The sequence below is a fragment of the Castor canadensis genome, chromosome 7, assembly GCF_047511655.1.
Source record: "Castor canadensis chromosome 7, mCasCan1.hap1v2, whole genome shotgun sequence".
NCBI lineage: Eukaryota > Metazoa > Chordata > Mammalia > Rodentia > Castoridae > Castor > Castor canadensis.
This window is the reverse complement of record NC_133392.1, coordinates 115,242,936-115,263,905: the sequence shown is the minus strand read 5'-3', so window position 1 is coordinate 115,263,905 and position 20,970 is coordinate 115,242,936. Positions and strand designations below refer to the sequence as shown.

The following is a 20,970-nucleotide window of genomic DNA, read 5'->3' as shown; positions in this document are numbered from 1 at the left end:
TTGTTCTACTACCATTTTGTTTTTAACTTCTATATAGTGTTTCATCTTATAGATATGCCATAATTTATTTAGTAAAATATTTTTGGAGAATTTAAATATATTATTAGAAATGCTGCATCTAACCTTCGTCTATATATAACTTTACTTATTTAAATGGTAATAATTTTCTAAGGCAAGTTCCAGGAAGTGTGATTGCTGGGTCAAAAGGTATGTATATTTTTAATTTTAATAGGTACTATCAAATTATTTTCCAAAAATTGTACTTAGTAATTACATTGTTAGAATAATGTTCAAGAAGGTGTACTTTCCCACTGCTTGCCATTACTACATACTATTAGTTTTTAACATTTTTACCAATATAAAAAGCAAAAATTGGTGTACATTGATTCAACTGTAGTGAAATGGATATCTTTCCATATGCTGTTTCATTTCTTTTTATTTTATTAACTGACTTTTCATGCCTTTTGCTTAATTTCCAATTAGATTGGTTGTCTCTCTTTAATTTAAAGATTCCGTTGGTATTTTGGTGGTACTAATCTTTTATCTGACTTATGTTGCAGATTTTTTTTTCTATTCTGTTATTCATTTCCTTTAGTCACAACTTGCCTTCAAGCTTTTAAAAGCCTGGTGTTGTAATTTATGGGTTTTTTTGTTTTATGTAATTTATGTTTTTGTTTGTTTTATTTTTAAAACAGAAAGTCGTACAAGGGATGGATTTAAGCCGAATTAGAGGACTTGGGTTTGATGCCACGTGTTCTCTGGTTGTGTTGGATAAGCAGTTTCGTCCTTTACCAGTAAACCATGAAGGTAGGAGCATTCTCCCTTTCTCTGGTGGTGGGAGACTGGCTGGGGCAGTCTAGGCTGATGAGTTCAAATAGCCCAAGTGCTACAACACGTCAGGTGTCTCTAACCACTGACAGTGAGATATAGAGGTAGAGTGTGGAAGCCAGAAATCATGTCTTAGAGGTTAAAAGATTGCTCAGCCATTGGTATGACTAAGGTGGCATGTGGGATGGGTGAGGGAAGGAAGGACTTGGCTCTATAAAGCTGCATAGCCACAATAGAGAGCCTGATGAAGGCAGGACTCAGGGCCATTAGCTTGAAGTGAGTAGCCTTGAAGCAGACATGTGGTTTGGATGTTTTCTGGGAAGGGAGTGCCAGTGCTTGTGGTCACATTGTACATGAAGCTCCTCTACCATGTTCATTTGAGCCACGTCCATTTAAAAGAAACAGAGCAAGGCAGACAGGACCATGTATCATCTAGAAACTGGAAACAGACGGCCTTTCTATTTTCAAGAGCCACATCAAAAGGCATTCATATTTAATGATGGTATTCTAATCAATGTTTGTGACTTTTAGTAATGAACTGTTTCAAATGTAAAGTAACACTTGAGCCCAATGTCAGAGTGTTTCTGGGGAATTTTAGCCAGTTGTGCCAGTTGTAGAGTTGAATACCCAAAAGTCTACACTAATCAGGCAGTAATGTAAATGAATAAAGTGGGCCAAGAATAATGACTTCTTTTGATATTTAAACTTGTAAGAAGCACAAGACATTAGGGAATAGTGGAGACTGTGATGTACTGGAGATTGAGTGATTGTATAATCCTTCTAAAGTTTGGCCCTCAGCCTTGTCTGGTAGCAGTTGCCAAGGTAGCAGTTACAAACTTATTTTGGGCTACTTTCCTTTAAGAACCACTGGTTCTGCACAATGCTGTAGTGGTACCTTTCTTACTGGTGGCTGTGGTACAGTAGGGCACATTGTGGCTCACTAGAATTGAGGTTAGATGGAATCAGGTTTTAACTCTACTATTGCTTAGCTGTGACACCTTGGGTGAGTCATGTCAGCATGTTTCAATTTTCTGTGAAAGAGTAAAATAATGAAAAAGTGTCTTTGTTGTGAGAAGTGAGAGCCTCATACCTAAAAGCTCAGGAAAGTTTCTTCCATTAGATTATGAACTCTTCAAGTTGAGGGGATGTGTTTGTTCCATTCACTTCTGTGGACCCAGTGTGTAGAATAGTGATCATTTTAAATTGTGTGTGCTAAAAGTTATACAAATTGATGGATGTCTGGAGCATCAGTGATAATGATGATCATCTTTTATACACACATGCACACACACACCTTGACGTATGTATTGGCACCTACTGTATGCTTAGCCCTGTTTTATTAAGTGCTGGGGTTTCAAAAACAAGTTGTAATGGCCCTTGTCCTAAGAGGCCATTCACTGGCTTAGTTGGCCTTGTGGCCCTAAGGGGCAGGGCAGCTACAGGTTGGGCAACTTCAGGGAGCAGAATGCTGGGAAGTGGTGGTAAAGCAACAGGCCTCCACTCAACAGCAATAGGCGCTTTAATTATAAGGTGCTGTGGTCACAGACCTGGTGTTTCAGGAAGGCTGCTCACATTTCTTCTATTGGCTTTATTTAGGTAAAGGATTATCTATTAGAAATGCTGTAGAAGGAAGTTTCATTTTGGGTGGGACTTTAGATATTAAGAGTCCATATTATCTGATAAGTTGAAATCCATGTTTTCTTTTTTAATTCTGTCTTCATATTAGTATCAATTGGAGAGCTTTTTAAAATTACTATTCATGAGACTTAGCCCCTAGTATGTTCAGTTGGCTTGGGCGGAGCTAGGTATTGGTATTCTGCTATGTGGAGACTCACTGGGTACAGATGAATGGACAGTTAAAATACCAGGAGCTGAACTTGAGGTAGAAGAAGAAAGTTTCTTGTTGATCCTGCCTAATGCATGCCCTCTCTAGATGCCATATTTTTTCTCATTGTGTTAACAGGTCTTCTATTAAAAGGGGAGCTAGGTTGCAACTCTAATTATAAGTGCTGAAATAACTATTCTACCTAAAAGGTTAAAATATACCCACTCATCAGCTGCATCTAGCTACAGGTGTCTCTCACCAGCTTTTGTCTTTCAACAGATTATATTAAGGTTAGATTTTATCTGAAGTGGATTATCCTGTACTGGAAAATGAAATTAGAATTTTAAAGGTGGTTTAAAGATTCTTTAAAGACTGCTGTTACCTTTATAACTCTTAGCTGTTTAGCTGGAGTCAGGAAGATGACGGATAACCCTAGTCACCATTAACATCAAACCCACAAGCCTGGCAAAAGTGCTGCCATCTTTGGATATGAACCAAAACATTTTTAAAAAATCAAGTATAATAGTTTAAGAACACTAAATATTACTAAGTGATAAAATACTCTCATTGTCAGTCTCTTACTTACTTGATCCTTCTTGCTTTGAAAGTAAGAACAGCCCTTGGATCGGATAGTGGTGCACTTGCCCTGGCTTTCCCTCCTTACAGCCTTCCAATATCAGATCTTAACTCTGGTCAAGTCATCCCACCAAAGGAGCTCAGGTTTTTTTCTAAAGTGAAAATATGTAATCATAATAAATATAGTAAAATCATTCAGTACAATTCTCCTTCTAGTGTTCTTATGTAGTATATTGTTGTAACTATCAAAGCAGTAGCAGATTGGCTTCTTTTTACTACAGTTGGAAGTTTAGCAATGTATGTTGCTGTGAAGCAGCTGTAGATACATTCTATATAACATTTAAGAAACAATACTGACATCTTCCCCCTCAACACCCACCCAACCAAAGTGTGTGGCATGCATTCTGATTCACTGATGGTTCTGGGTGGGGCCTGGACATCAGGGTCTTTAAAAGTCATCGGGGTGATTCTAATGTGCACCTCAGCTGAGAACCAGAGCCTGGAGCAATGCTGTTATGCAGTAGAGCTACTTTTTTACTCACAAAAGCGTTTCTTAACTTGCCTGTGAAAGGTCACATGCTTTTGTTTCGTTCTCCAAGTATTTCAAACCTGTTTTGGGACCTGAAGTCTTTCTAGTCAGGCAAACCAGTGACTGAGCTTTTGCTTTGTAATTTGTTTCTTTTTTTTTTTTCCAATTTTTATTTTATTTTGTTTTATTTTTTAAATGTATTTTTTTTCATTTTTCTTTTATTATTCATATGTGCATACAAGGCTTGGTTCATTTCTCCCCCCTGCCCCCACCCCCTCCCTTACCACCCACTCCACCCCCTCCCACTCACCCCCCTCAATACCCAGCAGAAACTATTTTGCCCTTATCTCTAATTTTGTTGTAGAGAGAGTATAAGCAATAATAGGAAGGAACAAGGGGTTTTGCTGGTTGAGATAAGGATAGCTATACAGGGCATTGACTCACATTGATTTCCTGTGAGTGTGTGTTACCTTCTAGGTTAATTCTTTTTGATCTAACCTTTTCTCTAGTACCTAGTCCCCTTTTCCTATTGGCCTCAGTTGCTTTAAGGTATCTGCTTTAGTTTCTCTGCATTAAGGGCAACAAATGCTAGCTAGTTTTTTAGGTGTCTTACCTATCCTCACCCCTCCCTTGTGTGCTCTTGCTTTTATCATGTGCTCATAGTCCAATCCCCTTGTTGTGTTTGCCCTTGATCTAATGTCCACATATGAGGGAGAACATACGATTTTTGGTCTTTTGGGCCAGGCTAACCTCACTCAGAATGATGTTCTCCAATTCCATCCATTTACCAGCGAATGATAACATTTCGTTCTTCTTCATGGCTGCATAAAATTCCATTGTGTATAGATACCACATTTTCTTAATCCATTCGTCAGTGCTGGGGCATCTTGGCTGTTTCCATAACTTGGCTATTGTGAATAGTGCCGCAATAAACATGGATGTGCAGGTGCCTCTGGAGTAACAGTCTTTTGGGTATATCCCCAAGAGTGGTATTGCTGGATCAAATGGTAGATCGATGTCCAGCTTTTTAAGTAGCCTCCAAATGTAATTTGTTTCTTATTTATAATTTTTTCTTAGGTTAATTTTTTCCTTTAATTAAAAAAATTATTTTCAAAGATATAGAAAAGGAAAAAATAATAAAGTAACAGCCTTTTGTATATACACTACTAAGGGTAAACAGATGAAATTTTGCCATATTTGCAGGCAAATATGGTCTTTTTTAAAAGAACTATTTGCAACTGCAGTGTCATATATTTAGCACAGGGTCTGGGAGACACACAAACACGTCAGCATTTGTTATTAGCAAGATACATGGTTGCTACTGTTATTTTGCCGTTAAATAAAATAATATGTAAAAATACCTGGCACAGTAGCTACTGGTTCCTCATGTTTTTCCCTCGTAAACACCCAGGCTTATTCATTGCCCTTCTCCATATCGTGCCTTGGGAGGTGTCAGAGCGTGGAAATAATACCGCTTGCCCATCAGTACGTGATGTGCATTCATACAGGCTGGGAATCAAGAGAGGGTAGTTGATTATTCTGTGGGGTACAGGATGGGGGAGGTAGGACATGAGGAGTAGCACTGCTTTTCCAGTTGGTTTTAAATTCTGTTCCTAATAGTTTACTCCTGAGCATCTCCCATGTGATAGGTATTTGCCATCCCTTATGTGAATTATCTCTTATTTAATGAGTGAAGGATCTAAATTAATCCTTATATGCCCTGAGGTATTTTTTATCCCCATTATGTAGATGAGGACACTTGAGGCTAAATGTTTAATGACTTTCTGAATTTATTTCCCTCTGACTATATCCCCTTAAGTTATCTCCTCATGCCCTAAGAGTCAACATTCCCCATAGGGTCTGCCTAATCTCCAAACTCATGTACTTTTCTCTCTACCAAACAAATCAACACAATAAGAAAAATACCCCAAATGAACTAATTTTAATTAAAGTGACTAGAAAAAGTAAAAATAGAAGCAAATAAGGGACCTGTGTAGCTATGAGATGTTCTATACCATATTCGTCCATATTTAAAGGAGGCTGATCCTAAAGTATTGTCTTAGTCTTACTTCATAGGCTCTTATTCCTCAATATAGGTTCAGAAGCACTATCCTAAAACGGAAGGATGGGAAAGGAAGGGAAGACATTAAGAGAGAAAATGCATGACAGTTGGTAGGTTTCAGCTGGTTTCAGTGTGGACTTTCAATGCTCGGGCAATGGTCAAGGAACACATACCTAGAAGGGAAATGCAAGGTTTGGGTGCAGTATACTCACAGCTTTGTTGGTGTTCTCTTACTTTGTTCATTGAAATTATAGCTCAAGTTGCACCAAACATTGTCCTTGGAATTCATAATTGTCCCCATGAACTAGAAGGAAAAAAGTATGTACATCCTCATTTCTCTTTTCTCATTTCTGCTAGGAGATTCCCGTCGAAATGTCATCATGTGGCTGGACCACCGAGCTGTCAGTCAGGTCCACAGGATCAATGAGACCAAGCATAGTGTCCTCCAGTATGTGGGGGGCGTCATGTCTGTGGAGATGCAGGCCCCAAAACTCCTGTGGCTGAAAGAGGTGAGTACATAGAGGTGAGGGGAGGGCACTAAGGTTTCCATTCATGTGGAATTATAATTCCCTGCTAAGTCTCCAGGGTTTGATTTTTCCTGGCAACTCTCACAGGAAGGTTGATGCCATTGTATTATGGGTTTCAGCTAAATCACTCTTATTTTCAGAAACATAACTGATGTATTAAGTATTTTGCATATTGTTTCTTTAAATCCTAACAACCTACAAAGTAGGTTGTTTCTTTTTTTTTTTTTCCGTCTCTCCTTCCCTTCCATTCTTCTTCCCTCCCTCCTTCCTCCCCTCCTTCCTTTCCTTCTTTCCTTCCACAGGATCTCACTATATAGCCCAGGCTGACTTTGTACTTATGATTTTGCCTCAACCTCCTTATTGCTGGGATTACAGATGTGTACCAGTACACTTAGTCTCCTTTTTCTTTTTTTGAGGGGTAGTGTCTGTTTATATGGGGGAACTAATTCACCCAAAGTGACACAATAAGTATGTAAGAGAGCAGAGGTTTGAACCTAAAACTAACTGCCTCCAAAATCAATTCTCTTAATGTCTAGCACTCACTGTGAAGTTCAGAGGGGTTAATTACCATTCCAATTAGAAAGTGGCAGAACTGGGATTTAAGTCCATATCTTCTGACCAGTCTTCTTTTTCTGTACATGTTAGCCCCCAGATTATTCATCTTTGGCCTTGTTGACATTTTAGGTATCTCTTTCTCATTTCACCTGCCGTTGAGTTTCCATATCCTTGAGTGATATGGTCATTGCTGGTCAAAGCTCTTGGAGGTGGTTTCCATTTCCAGATGTTAGGACTCCTTTATGAAGTGTGGAGAATAGTGATGTCAGCTTAATGGTTCCCATTAGAGATGGGTGTGTGAGAAAGTTCAAGTCCTCAAGGACTTGAAAACCCCTAGGTGGTCTGGCGAATAGGGAATGCATCTAATGAGCCTGACCTGGCATTATTCATTTACTGGTTCCCAGGTTTTGGGTGGGCTGAGTCATCAGTTATTCAGACTGTGTATAGAGGTGGGTAATTTAGGCGTGCTTTCGAAGGTGCTCCAGGATTTTCACCATGGGGAAGAGGGCTTCATTAATCAAAATAGGTTGGCTTGTTATTTGTCTTAATCTGCAGAAAGGCTTCTGTGGTTACTAAGAGTTTAAAAACAATTTCAAGAAAAAGGGTTTCAGAATCCAGTTCTGACTCTGGTATAAATAATTGTGTTTGTTTTGTTTTTTGCTAGCCTATACAAAAATTCCTGCTAAGAATACTTTTGGTGTTAGTATGATTGCAAATTCAAAATTAAGGAAATTTATTTCTAAAATCAGTTTTAGCATCTTCTCCTTAAAACCTGAATGGGATGGTTGATAGTTCTTCCTGAACTATAATAGGTAAATGAATCACCTAGAGATCTTGTTAAAATGCACATTCAGTAGCCCTGGGACGGGGACTGAAAATTTGAGAGTTCTCATTTCTAGCAGTTCCCAGGTGATGCTCATATTGCCAGCCCAATGATTTGTAAGACCACTTTTAATTCTATTCTCCATCTCTGTGCCCTGGAGAAAAGCAAGCACTATGGGGAGCCAGGGGAGGGTACCTTCTTTAGATGTGTTGATAGGAGACACAGGGAAGCTAGATAGCTGTAGTAGAGCTGTTCACATACACACTCAAAATAAGAACAAGTTTCTGTGTTTTAAGTCCATAGAGCTGTCATTTGTTTACTCTTTTTGTTCCTCAATTTCCACATCCTAATTGAGCTCCTGCTATGAACCAGCACCAGCAACTGTGATAAGCAGCAGGGGCATGGGGACAAAAAGGACTAAGGCTTACCCTAGATAGGGTTTATTTTAATAAAGTTTTATTGGAACATAGTCACTCTCATTCATTTCTGTGTTGTCTATGGCTGCCTTTGTATTACAGTGACAGAGCTGAATAGTTGAGACAGAAAATATCTACTGTCTGGATTTGTAGAGAAAGTTTGCTGACCTTTGGTCTTGATGATGGTCTTCCTTTTGCCCAGAATATTATTTTTTCTACTCAACCATTGATTCTTCCTCATCATTTAGGCCTTAACTTCATTAATGCCTCCTTAGAAAAGTCTTTTCTGACCCTTAAATATATCAGGAGTCTCATCACATTGCACTCTTAATTTTACTTAATTTTATCTTTCATGTTTTGTGATGATACATCAATCTGTATAATGATTTGTACATTTGGACATTTGCCACCTCCAACCATTGTAATCTATAGGTAGATGGAGACATCAATTTTGTTCCTTGATATTTCTCTAATATCAACCATTTGATCATCCTAATCAAATGGTTGGCCCATGGTAGCTGCTCAACACATAGTTTTTGAATAATTTGAGTGACCTGCTCAGGGGGCTGATGCAGTACTCCAGGTGAGAGCTAATGAGACCCGAATCAAGCACTAGAGAATGGAGAGAAGTCTCAGAAATATCCAGGGAATAAAATCAGTACCACTGAGACTGATTGGCAGTGAGGGGTGAAGCAAGCGGAGGTGTTGGAGCTGACTACTCTTTTCAGTATTGCTGTCATTCAGGTGCTCTTTGTCCTCAGTCTGGAATCCCATGTCTGAGGGAGCTGGGCAGAGTTTGGAGTTCATACCAAGAGACGGAAGAGATGTATTAGGACCACTGTAGCTCTTGGGCAAAGTCATTTGGGTCTAGTCTTGCAATATGAAGTTTTAAGCATGTCCTTTACATTTAAGGTTTATGTGTTTTAGGTTGACACATGTCTCCTTAATAAGAATTGTCAGATAAAAGGAAAAAATGCCATTTGAATTTTTTATAACCCCCAGCAGTCTGGCTTTTCCATTTGGTCTGAATGATTCTGACTCTCATCTTAATGAAGGCCAAATGTAAATTAAGTTCTGTCAGGCTGGAGCAGCTGGAGTTGCCTATCTTTATAAACTTGAAACATTGTAGGGTAACGAGGTACATACTGGGGAAGGTCAGGAAAGTTAACAGGCTGATGTCAATTCTGACAGGTCAATGTTAATGGAAGATAATTAAGAGGGCTTGTAGGGGCTGCAGAGAGATATTCTGATTTGACTTTTAACTCATTTCCTCTTTTTGCCATTGTCAGCAGAGAAGAAAATGAATCATATCTTCCCTCCCACCTTCTCATCCATGCTCCCTCCCCAACTTCTGTTTGCCTGATAACATACTGGGAAGTGAGTGTAAGATTCTATTGTATCTTTCCTTGTGTATGTAGTCTTTGAAGGACCCTGGGAGGTAGGAAGTCTAGGGAGGTAGTCTAATAACTTCCTGCCAGCTGTGGAGGGTGTTACTTGAATGTTTTGCAGTAGAAAACATTGAAAGTCCTGCTGGGCATCAGAAAAGCCTGGCTCTTCTAGTCCTTTCTGTAAAATAAAAAGTTTTCCCAGCTCAGTTTTAATGCCTCGTTTGATCTTACATGTTTATTGTTCTTGATGATATAATACTGTGATTTATAAATCTAAGATTTATTTCAGTCTTGAAATTTTATAAAAGTAAACAATTTAAGTTCTTTTCTTTGAAATGTTATTTAAAAATGTAAGTATGGTAGAAATTATTGTCTTTCTTGATTAGTGTATAGTTCTAATATTATTCACCTTTGTTCAAGCACTACAACTTTAGGAAATATAATGCAGTTCTATAACAACTTCAAAAAATGTAAAGGATGCACCACATTTAAATCTTCCTCTGCTACTCACCAGTTGTGGGATCTTGGACCTGGTAAACCAACTTCTCTGAGTCTCATTGTGCTGAACTATAAAATAAATATGATAATATTAGCCTGTGGAATTATTGTAATTTAGTAACGTATGTATTTTTAAAGTGTTTTATGTATGGATATGCAGATAGCACTGTAATTTTCACTGCCATTGTATTTAAAAATGTTTTATTTATTTTTTGCCTTTTTAAGTCAATTTATTTAGGTTAGTAAAATGCACTCAAAGCCATTGCCACTGTAATGTGTCAGAACATTCTTCATTGAAGTCTTTAGCTGGGGGTGTAGCTCACTAGTAGAGTGCTTCCTAGCACTCTCTTCTTAGGTCCTGTATGTAATTTCACAGTACCACTAAAAAAAAGAAAAGAAAAAAGTCAAAATGATATTCCACTACAGGTACATGTTACACTTTGTTCATCCATTCATTCATTAGTTGATGAACACTTGAGTTGTTTCCCTCTTTCAGCTATTGTGAGTGGGTTAACAGCTCTGTCTTCCAGTTCCTGCTTCTCCTTCTTTTGGCTGTAAGTCCAGTAGTGGCGTTGCCAGATCATTTGATGCTTCTATGTTAAATTTTTTAAAGGCCTACCATACTGTTTTTACAGCAGCTGCACCATTTTATATTTTCACCAACATGGAACAAGAGTTCCAACTTTTCCATATCCTCATCAATGTTGATTGTTTTTTGTTGTTTTTATACTAGCCATCCTAATTCACTTGAGGGATATCTCATTGTGGCTCTGATTTTGCTCCTAATAATTAATAATGCTGAGCATCTTTTCCTATCCTTTCTAGCCATTTATTTGTATATTTTCCTTGTGGAAAAGTCTATTCAAGTCCTTCACTTATTTTTTAATTGGATTATTTGTTTCTTTTTGTAGTTGTCGAATTGTTTATATATTCTGTATATTAATCCTGTATCACATATGATTTTCAGATGTTTTCTCTTACTCTGTAGGCTACTTTTTAGTCTATTGATTATGTCCTTTAATGAACATAAGGTTTTGATTTTGATGAAGTCCACTTTATCTAATTTTTCTTTCATTGCTTGTGCTTTTGGTATCATTTCCATGAGTCATTGCCAATTCCAATCTCATGGAGCTTCTCTTCTATATTGTCTTCTGAGAGTAAAGTTTTAGGTCTTATGTTTAGGTCTATGATAAATTTTGGATTAATTTTTGTATTTGGGCTGCAATTAATTCTTTTGAATGTGAATAGAAACATTTGTTGAAAAGACTGTCCTTTTCCCATTGAAAGGTCTGAGTGCCCTCATTAAAAATCATTTGATTGTGTAAGCAAGCATTTATTTAGGGTTCTCTATTCTCTTCAAGTTTTTCTCTTCTGATGGGGATTTCAGTAACATGCTATCAACATCTAAGAGGGCTTTAAACACTAGAATATCTTAACTTCATGGAGGTGGCCATTATGAATGGTGTGTTTTTCCTGTTTTAACTAATAATTAAAGAAAGCACCTAGAAACTACATCAGGTTGTCAGAGACAATAATAGATAATAGACAGTAGAAGATGACAAATACATTTTCAGAGTCATCTGTTTGATCACCACATACTATGTGTGATACCTACACTGAAGGCAGCCAACTTTGAGTTCACTGCCTTTTTCCCCTAGAATTCACCAATGCCCCCATCCCCAGAATTATTTTATTTTATGAAGATTATTTTATCATCTTCACATCAATCTTTTGGGGTAGATGTGTCTCTCTCTCTTTTTAATCTTAAGATTTTTTTGAGACAAACTCTCACTGTGTAGCCTAGGCTGGCTTCAAACTCATGATTTTCCTGCCTCAGCTTCCCAAGGGCTAGGATTACAGGCATGCACTATCATGCCCAGTGATGTTAGGTCTTCTTATAGATGAGGAAATTGAAACTCAGAAAGAGAAATGGTTCACGATCTCAGTACCAGGTAAGCAAGCCCGTACCAAGAGCCACATCACGGCTCTGTTGCCCCATCTACTACCCATGGACCTTTGCATTTCTGTGTGGGCATCCAGAAAGTAATTGGTCTTCTTAGAGGAGAAAAATATAGATCAACCAAGAACTAAGAACAGAACAAGAAAATAGATGCAAACAGTAACTTCAGTGTACTTAATGTTTATTCATTTTGTAATCATTTTTACCCATTAATTCATCTAATCCTCACAACTATCCTATCACTAAATCATCTTGTACAGATAAGGTAACAGGCACAGAGACTTTAAACAGCTTATCCAAGCTCACTCAGCCAGTATATGGCCAGGGTGAGGTTTAAACTTTGGCATTTTACATACAGAATATGGGCAGGCTCCTTATCATTTCATTCTACTGCATCTTCAGGTGTTTGTCTTCCAGGCTCTGCAGGAAGAATTTGTAGGAGACAGTGTTAGGAGGATCTCAGGCTGTGAAGAGCAGGTGGTAGGCTCGTGTTTTCATTTAACAGCTATTTGGGGTCTCCTATAGGATAGGCAGTATGCTGGACTTTTGGGATGCCAAGGTGAATGGGTACGCTTATGGGAAGTCTAGTGTAAAGAGGCAGAAAATAGACAGACAAATGTAAGTATGAAATGATGTTGTTTTCTGAGAAATGCTATGAAGAAAAACCAGAGATGAACAGATTTGGCATGGCTAGTGTGGGTCTCTCTTGGAGGTTTTTATTTGACCTGAATGATAAGATTTTCAAGGAGGAGGAGGAGGACCAGTGGATTCTTTGGGGGAGTAAAGCACCTTGTGAGATCAGGAAAGGAATTCACCAGGGTTGGGAGGGTCTGAGCTAGGCACATAGTAGTCAGAGGGATTGGAGAAATGGACATGGCCAGAGTGTGCCCAGCCTTGAAGCCATAAGCAGCAATTTGCATTTTACTTGAAGAGCACTGGGAAACAGTAGATGGGTTTTAAGCATGGGTGTGACATGATTTGTTTTATGACTTAAGAAAAATCCTTTTGGCACAGGTGGTAAGTAGATAATAAATATTTGTACAGCAACAACAAAGTTTACACTGTAATTTTGAAGGGAAAAACATTAGAAGACTGCAAGCTTATGAATACATCTGTTTTTGTGAAATTATCCATACAGAAGAAAAGACTAGCTATAGACACAAGAAACATTAATAATGGGACACTGTCCATGGTTGAAATAGTTTGCTACTTTGTTTATTCTTTTATTACTTCTTAGTAATTCTCCACTAAAATATAACCTTGACACTGCCAACTTTCTGGTTGATAACACTTTGTCATTTAGCAAGGGTGTTCTTTCCTCCTTGGGCCTATTTTCCTAAAAGTCCCTGTAGAATTTCATATAAGCTTCATGGTGACCCAGTGTTACCATTCTGTTGCACAAATGAGGAAACCAAGACCTAGAAGTCTTCCCCAGAGCACACCATGAGTGAATGGTAGAGCCAGGGTTCCCACCAGTGCAACCTGCTCTCAGCTCTGGGCTCTACTCATTGTTCCTGACTACATGTTCTTAAAGGGTACCCATTTCTTCCCCTTGCCAGGACCACAGGCTGGCAGCTCACAGACTGACTTTGGTCCCAGACAGATTTTGTTTGACCCACCCCATAGTTGGTGGGAAAAAATGCAATTTTGAATTAGTCTTCAACATTTAAATCCAAGGAAATTTCCCATAAAAATCCAGATTTTCTGCTTGTCTAGAAAAAGCATGAAAGAACCTGGCAATACCAGGTCCACATTTCCATGTGGAAGGAGTTGGCTGAGCTGAGTAGGGGCTGCCCCTTTAGAAGGGACCGACATTCCTCATGTCATAGCAGTCCCCACCCAGCCTGCTTCCCTCATTTCCCTTTCCAGCCTTCTCCCTCTGGGCATTCAAATTTGAGACCCAGGCTGTGGGAACTTGTTCAAGGAATCCATCATTACTTTTCCTATAACAAATGCTTAGAGCAATAGAAAGACTTTCCAGATGGTGAATTTCTTGGTCATTGGCTGTTTTGATTCCTTGCCTGTATTCTCTCATACTTCTGGGTCTTTGCTCAGGGTTTTCCTTCTGCCTGACAAACTTATAATAATTTCTTCCTTTACCTGGATAACATACACTAATTATTTAAGACAGCCTTCACTTCCTCCATGAAAATATACTTTCTCTAGGTAATGTTGATTAGAGTTCTGCCCTCTGTCCTCTACTTATCTCTACCATGAAAACTATTATACAACATTGTCTTATTTGTTATAGTGGTTTGTAGCATCCAAAGCACTGATTAGCATCTCACATTAATAACCCAGTAAATACTTTGATAGATGAATGAATGAATGAACTTATTAAATCATTTATCATGCTGTTTTTGATTACTGGGTGTATTTGTCCATTCATTCTTTTCCAGAGTAAAGGTCCACTACAAGCCCAGCCTAAGTTAAATTTTTCTTCCCTATTGTGGAAAATGAGGCTTTGAGCATTACCACTCCTTTCCATCCCAGACCCACCCCTTGGCTGCAGTTCTGTTACCTGAGTCATAGCTTATGTTGTGAGCAAAGTGAAGGCAGTCACTCAAGTCAGTGACTTCTGTGGGTTTCTTCTCGGTATCTTTGGACTCCTGGAGCAGATACCCCTTTTTATAGTTGCTTTCCTTGCCCCGCAGGAGAATATAGGTCTTACCTACAAAATAAAAAAAGCCTTTCTTTAGAATGTTTATACCAGGGCCTTGTATGTTGGGACCAAATTCCTCCCAGCCTTTGAGCAATGCAGCCAAACCTGTCAGTTGTCCTTAGGGCATCTGTTGTGGATTTCCTCTTCAGGATGGTCTACTATAAGACATCTGCAAATATGCAATACTCTGCAAATATGCAGAGTATTGAGGCTGGTGGCCTTCCTTCATCTACTTGGACCATGAATCCTTTCCTTACTATCCTTTGATTTATGCCAAAGATGTGCTATATTTGTTTACTTTTATAGTCCAACAAAGTAACTTTAAAATACGTACTAAAAAAAAGTACTCAGCCTGACACTTAGTAACATTTAATAAATGCCAACTATTGTTGTACTATTTTTTTGTGTGTGTTTTACTTCATTGATTATGGTAGGCTTTGACATGTATTTATTTGATCCATGACATGGCCTTGTAAGATTAAATATTACTATTTCCTACTTTTTACAGAGGAATGCTTCAAAGAGGTGAAATTACTTGTCTGCAGGTTTGAGGACTGGATCTTAATGAAGATCCTTTTGGCTCTGTTTTTTTTTTTTTTTTTTTTTTTCTGATACTATGTTCCTTTCTCATTGGGTTGTTGGATTCTTAGCTCCATAATAGTAGCAGCTGGGTCTATCCATTTATATTTTGCTGTTGTATCTCCAGAGCCAAACACAGTGCTTAGCATTGGAAACAAATTAAATGTTTGGTGAATGATTTATGTCTCCTGGTGAGGCAGGAACCAGAACCATGACTGTAGTACTCAGACCACAAGCCCAAGTAGCTTGCTGCCTACTTTCCTGACTGCTGTGCATGTATGTCAGTGACTTTTAAGAGTTTTCAGTGCAACTAGAGAGGTCAGTGAAAGATTGCTAAATTGGGCTGTCTTGATGCCCAGGCGTATGATTGATGTTAAAAAAAATGAACAAAATTCTTTTCTCACAGTGGCTAAATTGGAAGTCATGCCCAGTGTAGGAAAATGCTAGCTTCAGAAAAGACACAAGAGGCTGGGTACAGTGGCTTATGCCTATAATCCTAGCTTTTTGTAAAGTGGCAATCAGGAGGATCACAGTTAAAGGCCAACTTAGGCAAAAAGTTAGCGAGACCCACCCCATCTCAACAAGTAAGCTGGGCAGTGGTGGTGTACACCTGTAATTTCAGTTATTGGGAGACATAGGTAGGAAGATTGTAGTCTGATGCCAGACCTGGGGAAAAATGGGAGACCCTATCAGTTAAAAAAAAAAAAAGGAAAAGAAAGAAGACACTAAAAAGGACAATGTGTTTAGTGTGTACTGTGATACAGCAACTCACTGGCATGTAAAGTGTTGCCTTGAAATCTGAAGACCCAGATCAGGAGAATTGATTGAGGCAAGGTGGGCATCAGACCAGAATCCAAAAGATGCAAAACAGGATTTTTCTGAAATGGTAACTCTCACTTCTCTGAACATCTAGGTTGGTTTTACATTTTGTTTTTCTCCTCTTCATGATGAGAATAACTACTCTGCAGTTGTAAGCATATATTCACTTTCAGTGAGACAAACTTTTGTTTAATAACTACTCCATACAAAGCACTGTGTCTGTGATGGAGAGGCAAGGGAAGGAGACAAGCTTGCCCTGATCTCAAGGGAGCTCCCAATATGGGACCAAGAGCAAGAGACTATAGCAGCCATTTTTTTTCTTCTAAGATTTTATATCAGAAATTTAAGCCTACAGAAAAGTTGAAAGCATTTTGCAGTGAATACCCAGATCATCATCTAGACCAATTAACCTTTTTTCCTCTTGCTTTCTCACAACATAGCCATCTGTCTGCACCTATAAGCATCCATCAGTACTGTCTAAATTTTTGGAGTGGGTTGGGATATCATTACACTTGAGAGAGCAGTATGAAACCTTAAAAGCCCTTTACCTTTATGAGATACTCAATAAATTCCAATTAAGATGTTGATTCTGTTTGGTAGTTATCTACAGAAATGATCAACACATACACTAGGATTTATTTACTATCTACTATGTACTTTTAGTCTGCCATCTCATGAAGGGAGTTAAGTAGATTACTACTTGTGAATCTGTTCTCTGTTAATGCTGTAATGCAAAGCTGGGTTCTTTCCAAATATTTTCTGAGGCTGTTCCCCCACCCCTCCACATGGTGCTGGAGATCTAACCCAGATTCTCACTCATGCTAAGTGTACACTCTATCCCAAATGCAGGTTTTCTGACTCTAGAAAATGGACTTAAAAAGGAGTTGTCAGGAGGCTGAGGCAGGAGAATGGTAGTTCTAGGACAACCTGGGCCATGTAGTAAGATTCTGACACACACACACACACACACACACACACACACACACACACACAAAAAGAAAGAAAAGAGAAAGGGAGTCATAAAAGTTAGCTGGTCAAACCTCAGCCTTTATCGAGCAAGGTACTGCTTTCTCCTCTATAGAGGAGGCACCTAGCTAGAGAGAGCCGGTTCTCATTGTTTAATTTCAAACAGTTTCAGACAGTTAACACATGCCTGGCATAAATTTTTAAGGTACGTATGAATTCTAGAATAAAAAGTTACCAGAGTTTCCAAAGTTTAGATGTGCAGAGTTAGACTCACAGTTAAAGAATAGTTCTTGAGAGTGGGTGAGTACTAAGTTTCCCTCCACTCCTCCAGTTTTAACCCATAAACTCTTTTGTTTGTGCCTCAGCACGTTATAGGTTTAAAAGCTAGCCACTTCTTCTCCTTTGTATTTCCCTTATAACTACAGGTAGTTTACCTGTTCTGAAACCTAGGAACCTGGAAGGACTTCTGCAGCTAAGATCTCACTCCATACTTGTCTCTTGTGTGTTGAACTGTGGTCGCTGTACCATAAAGACTAATGTGTCTCTGAAGACTCACTGAATGGAGAGGCTATGAATTAGGTGAAACTTGTGAGTGACAGCAATAGAAGAAAGTTTGATCTGATCTCAATGGCCTTTGCACTACTCATACCCACACGCTTTCAAAAAGCTGCTTCAGTATGGCTTATAAGCTTTGTAATCCCCAAGGCCAGTGTTTTCTAGTTCAGAATTGCAAGCAGAGACTATTCAGAGGGAATTCGAGAGCTGCCTGAGTAAGTGACTATGCCCTACCTGGCCTCTGTCTCATTTTGGCTTTGAGAAAGTGTTTGAACTGTGCCACAGATAGATTTTTTTTTTCCCAGTAATGCTACATGTGCAGAGTATTGGAGTTTACCCATGTAAAGCAATTAGGGAATAAGATCTCTTTCTTTTTACCAGTCAGTTAATCATAATTTTATTGACAATGAATTTATTTTTCTGTCATTATTTTTATTATTACTTGACCACTGATTATTGAAAATTTTTGGTTATGGACTAGCACCAGTCAATGTTTTTGGTGTTTGGGAATAGTTGGTGCATATGGCCTCTAGAACCCTTCTTCAGCACTGGCGTTCTGTGAACCTCAGAGAGATGTGAAGAAAATCAAGGACCAGAGAGAAGCCTCCTGCGGTTATCTTGCCATATGGCCTTGTGGTCCGGCCTTGGCTGGAGGTCAGAGACAAGCCCATGACCTGAGAAAGAGAGTGAATCATTGTGAAATATTTATCAAGCACCTGCCATGTCCTGGGAAGTGGTGGCTGTATAGTGGTGTAGGAGTGTTGGGTTTGGAGTTCAAATGTTCAGGGTTTCTCCTGAGATTTTCTACCTCCTGTCTAAATGCTCTGGGCAGTTCATTTCACTATGATTTCTAGTTTCCTGTTTATAAAATGAAGTTGATGAATGTATTACATATCAGAAGGTATTTAGTAAATTGTAGAGTGGTAGTGATTTATTTTCTAATGGCAATGATGGCAAAAAGTTGATTTTTGGAAAGAAAACTAGTGAGGTGTATTTTTTGTATAGACATCCCCTGATGGCGTAAAGTAATCCACTAGTAAAGGGAAATGGAATTCACACTGTTTAAGGGATAGGTACTTAAAAAATTTATGCTTAATTTTCATGGGCATATATATATATATATATATATACATATATATATATGTATATATATATATACACATGCACCTATGTATCAATGCATACATGTTTACACTCTTTTAGTAGCTTAAGTATTTTATTTGTTTACAACTAAGCTTGTTAATACTATATAATGAAAATTTGCAAAGAATAATGTTTCAGTTTTTGGTTAGATTTAAGTCAGATGTCTTCATTAATAAATAATTTTCAATATGAATATTCCAGAAGTTTCTTTATGCCATCTGACTAGAATAACTATCTCTAAATATTACCGTACTTTGGAAGGAATTGGCATGCATTTAAATTTAAACTCAACTCTTCAAAATGAGCCCTAATTTAAAAATATGATTCTTACTTCAAACTAAAACAATTTTAAAAGAACTTTCCTTTCCTGAAACAATAATAAAGGTATGTTAGTCAGCTTTCCATTGCTGTAAAAATTCTTCAGATAAGTCAACCTAAAAAGAGGAAAAGTTTATTTTGGCTCACAGGTTTGGAGATTGTGACTGATTGGCCCCATTGCTTTTGCACATGTGACTAGGCAGTAAGTGCATCATGGTGAAAGCACGTGGTAGAGGAAACCTGTTTCCTCTTACGTCTGCCAGGAAGGTGTGGGGGGCATGCATGTAAGAGTGAGGGTCCTAATCTCTTCAGGGAGTCCCTTGTGCCCTGTCTTCTACAAGGGTTCCATCCCCACCCACCCCACTTTCTGAAGGTCCCACCACCTCCCAGTAGTACCACAAGATGACATCGAAGTCTTTCCACATACGAGACTTGTGGGGACATTTAGTCAAACCACAGCAGAAGGAAACAAGGCATCCTGTAAAATGTGGTCCTGAAAAAGTCACTGTAAAAAAAAATAATAAATGCAGGTTTAGCACTGATCTTTTCAAAACAGAGGCTACTTCTTGTTCCTTAGCCTTAGAAATAAAGAACAGTCTGTAAGCAGCTTTGGGCAGGGGGTTGCCAAATTGAAGCTCAAGCAGTTAACATGGACACTTGAAAAGACTCCTGTTTGAGTTCGTAAGAACAGACTGAGAGAAGCTCACCTCAGGAAGCTACTGAGTGGTAGAACTAGCTCAAATCCAGCTCAGTTTATGCTCTTTCCGCGGCTCACAGGCTTCAGGTTGTAGAAGGGTGGGTTGGGGGAGAGAATAAGTCCATTTTGAGATGTCCCAAGCAAATGCTTCCAGAGTAGTGTCACCTCCACTGTCATGAGTACCTTCTAGGGTATTGTCTTCATCAGCCAACACTCAGTATGATGCCTTCAAGAATGGGTATGTGTTTTAGAAATGATTTAAATATATTGTGGTGCTAATCACTTCCTGTCACAACTGTGGTAATACCTTTATTCATTCATTAAGCAAATATTTGCTGAAAATTTATTCCAGGTACTTTGTCAAATATTAGGAATATGCTAGTGAATAAAATGGAGTTGCTTTCTTCTAGAAGGGAGAGGAAATAAAATCGTACCTGCATAAATGGAGTGGAAATTTGTATTGTTCCTAAAATATAGCTCCATTAAGGTAGAGAGGAGACATGTAAGCTGGTGTACTAGAAGATGAATAAGAGTTAGGTAGATCATAAGTACTTGAGGTGGGGTAGTTTTCAAAAGGCAGTCCTGTGTCAGTCTAAGAAAATGAGACCTTTGTGGGGCTGCAATTATAGTACAGTGAGAGTTTAGAATCTGAGAAGGCAGCTCAGTGAGTCAGTCAAGTATCTTTGAGTCACTTTTATATATTCAATACTATTCGTTATGGAATTTCCTTTTGGGATATCATGGGATAGAGCCCATTTACCTGTTAGCCACAATCAGATAAAAGCCAGAAGTTATTTGCCACAAACCCTTTCTGACTCTCCCATCTTAAGGACCTTCGTCTAAGAACGCTGTACAGGAGCTGTGAGTAGTACTCCTGTGGCTGCAGTGTCCTTCCTAGGCAGACAGATGCTTGCCTCATTCCAGTCATCTGAAGACTAGGCTAGACAGTGCCCCAAGAATAAAGCATTGAATTAACCCTTCTTGTCCATAGGGGTGGGAATGAATACCAGACATGGCACTTTCCACCTCTCCTTTTGGTGGGGAGAGGTATGTCACTCAGAAACAATAACATCAGCCATGACTTATCCATCCAGAGGAAATCAGCAAGGCTGATTTCTGCTTTCCCTTCTCCATGCTTTGTTTTGTTGAGGACATTGTCCCACTATTGTTTGCACATGTTTTTTCTTTCTTCTCTTTCTGTCATTGTCACTCACTTCCTTTTCCTGTTAGTGTCATTTTATTCA

General features: G+C 38.6%; 1 protein-coding gene across 8 annotated transcripts in view; it reads left to right on the top strand.

Moving 5' to 3' along the window:
- Fggy (FGGY carbohydrate kinase domain containing) overlaps positions 1–20,970 on the top strand; it is a 397,186-nt gene that overhangs the window by 33,951 nt on the left and 342,265 nt on the right. For all 8 annotated transcript variants that reach the window (XM_074079968.1, XM_074079973.1, XM_074079974.1 and 5 more), the window contains 2 exons: positions 696–807; positions 6,178–6,329. In XM_074079968.1, the coding sequence (XP_073936069.1) occupies positions 696–807; positions 6,178–6,329 (264 nt within the window). The remainder of the gene's footprint in view (positions 1–695; positions 808–6,177; positions 6,330–20,970) is intronic.